General features: G+C 31.0%; 1 protein-coding gene across 1 annotated transcript; it reads left to right on the plus strand.

The window, feature by feature from the left end:
* Positions 1-408: 408 nt before the first annotated feature.
* On the plus strand, positions 409-1595 carry LOC109863355 (fatty acid synthase-like; the record flags this gene model as incomplete). The annotated part of the gene is made up of 2 exons (XM_020443606.1): positions 409-858; positions 1345-1595. Coding segments are annotated over exons 1-2 (438 nt in total), but the record flags the coding sequence as incomplete, so codon positions are not given.
* Positions 1596-2384: the final 789 nt, after the last annotated feature.

The raw sequence follows: 2384 nt of genomic DNA on the forward strand, positions 1-2384 counted from the left end.
ACTACAAATTCTTTTGTTAATTTAATAGGCCCAGACAATTCTTTCTTTCAAAATTTTTTCCGTAACGAAAAGTTAACAAAATAGTTATGTATACTTAGATTAGGATAATAATGTACAAAAGTACAAACGTACAAAATTTAATTGGTGCTACTTTGTGATATCACTTTTTTTGTAAAACGGGTTTTTAGAGAAAGAATGTTTTGTAGTATATAATTGTTGTAAAACAGGTTTTATAGAGAAAGAAGTTTTTGGAGTATAAATAAAAAAATAATTTAATTTATACAATACGTGTTGTGCGTGTATTTGTTGCGCCTGTTTTTACCTTTTTTTGAAAAGGTAAGTTTTTAGAGTATCGCACTTTATATTTTGTTCCTTAGAGTATCACACACTTTATATTTTAAGTTTTTTTTAGTTTTAAAATGACAGTGAAGCCTGTGACATAATATATATACATATATATATATATACAGATACACGCATATTTCTGCAATAACATGCAGCATATGACTCTTATTACCGTCTATATATTTCGAGAAGTGTCTATGTTTGAACAATTTGATACAAGCGGTTTTACACATCATTTATAAAAGTTATTTTTAAAAACTAAAAACTGAAAATTAATAGTCTTCTTTAAATGTTCATTTAAGGACCTATATTTGATATATACATTAATGTTAACAACAAAAAAAGCAAATATGGACTGCACCAAACAATCTACTTTGTGTAATACAAACAAAGAAATTGTTATCTCTGGTATTGCTGGACGATTTCCTAATTCTGATAATATGAAACAACTTCAGGATAATCTTTTTAATGAAATCGATCTTGCATCAAACGATAATCGAAGATGGAATACTGGTAAGATACTTTTTGTTGAGTGTGGGTGTGTGTGTGTGTAAAAGAGAAGAACTGAGTGATTGGTTAATTACTGCATTGGTTAATTCCTTCACATTTCTATTCATTAGCATAAAACGTAAACTTTACACATTTCACGTTCTTATCGAATAGCTGATTGATAGCGGCGTCTACTCTTGCTAAAATGAATTATTGAAAGCCTCGTACGTTTATTGTAAGCCAATAAAAGAATCTTAAATATAAACTTTGTTGAAAACTTAAAACAATCCTAAAATGCGATATATAGCTGCATTAGAAATCGAAAACCGAAAACAAAACATCACATAGAGCTAATAGATTAATCGCAGTTATACAAGTACAAAAATTTCTGAGCTAAAAAAGCGTTGCGAGTTTTCACAGTATATTGTATGAAAAGCTATCTATGAGATATTTGACCCGAAATTTAGCGCGAAGTAAATATATTGATAGAAACTATTTGAATTTTGGCAGTTGAGTTTGACATGCCCTCTAGACTCGGCAAGATCAATAACTTAGAGAAGTTTGACGCACAATACTTCGACATTTCTAGTTTTGAAGCTCAAGTATTAGATCCTATGACTAGAATGTTACTGGAACACACTTACGAAGCAATTATTGATGCTGGAGTTAATCCTGCAGAGTTACATGGAACAAACACTGGAGTATTTATAGGAGCTTGTTATTCTTCGACGTTTAATGCACTAGTGTACGATAAACCTCAGGTAAACAAAAATTGATATAATAAATATTTGATATGATAAATTAAATTACGATAAATATTACTTAAAAATTGATCAATACAATCATAGAGAGAAACATTGAGAACACATATTTCATTGTTTTTTTTACTACTATTTTGTGCGCCATCACTTCTACTTTGATAGAATGTAGGAGCTATATTGGGAACTCTATTTTGATTTGAGTTTATAATATATATATATATATATTCACCTAACTTTTTAATTCTGCCATTAATCTACATCTACAATTTGTGAAAAAAGTGATTTTTGTTTTCCATCTGAATGCATATGTAATTATAACTCAGGCTCGAAATTGTTTGCACCAAATGCCTGATAGACATGCTTGCTGCTTTTTCTTTATTGCTCGTATCACCAATTCTGTCTCACGTTTGATGAAGAGAACGCTAAAACAGAAACGCGTTTACGTCTTGAAACGGTAACCGTAGAAGTGTGTACAAGCGTGTAAAGGAAACCAAAGAGGCGTTATTCGTAAAACTTCGGCTGAAGATGCAAATTATGAGTACCGAATTATAACCACTTATTAGCAAAATCAAAAATTAAAGCCGGCTCACTAGTTTCGCGGCATGTTTGTAGCTCCTGAGTGCAGGAGCTACAAACATGAGGCTTCCGAGTTCGAATCCGCTTATCACCTTAGGATGTTTTCTGAACCGGTTCTTTTCAATCGAGTTAATCAATTGATTGGCAACCTGAATCAAGTCTTCAAAAACTTAATTTGAGTAAAATCTCGAATTAATTTCTCTCTCACAAGGC

The sequence above is a fragment of the Pseudomyrmex gracilis genome, unplaced genomic scaffold, assembly GCF_002006095.1.
Source record: "Pseudomyrmex gracilis isolate BER0280 unplaced genomic scaffold, ASM200609v1 scaffold_4352, whole genome shotgun sequence".
Taxonomy (NCBI): Eukaryota; Metazoa; Arthropoda; class Insecta; order Hymenoptera; family Formicidae; genus Pseudomyrmex; species Pseudomyrmex gracilis.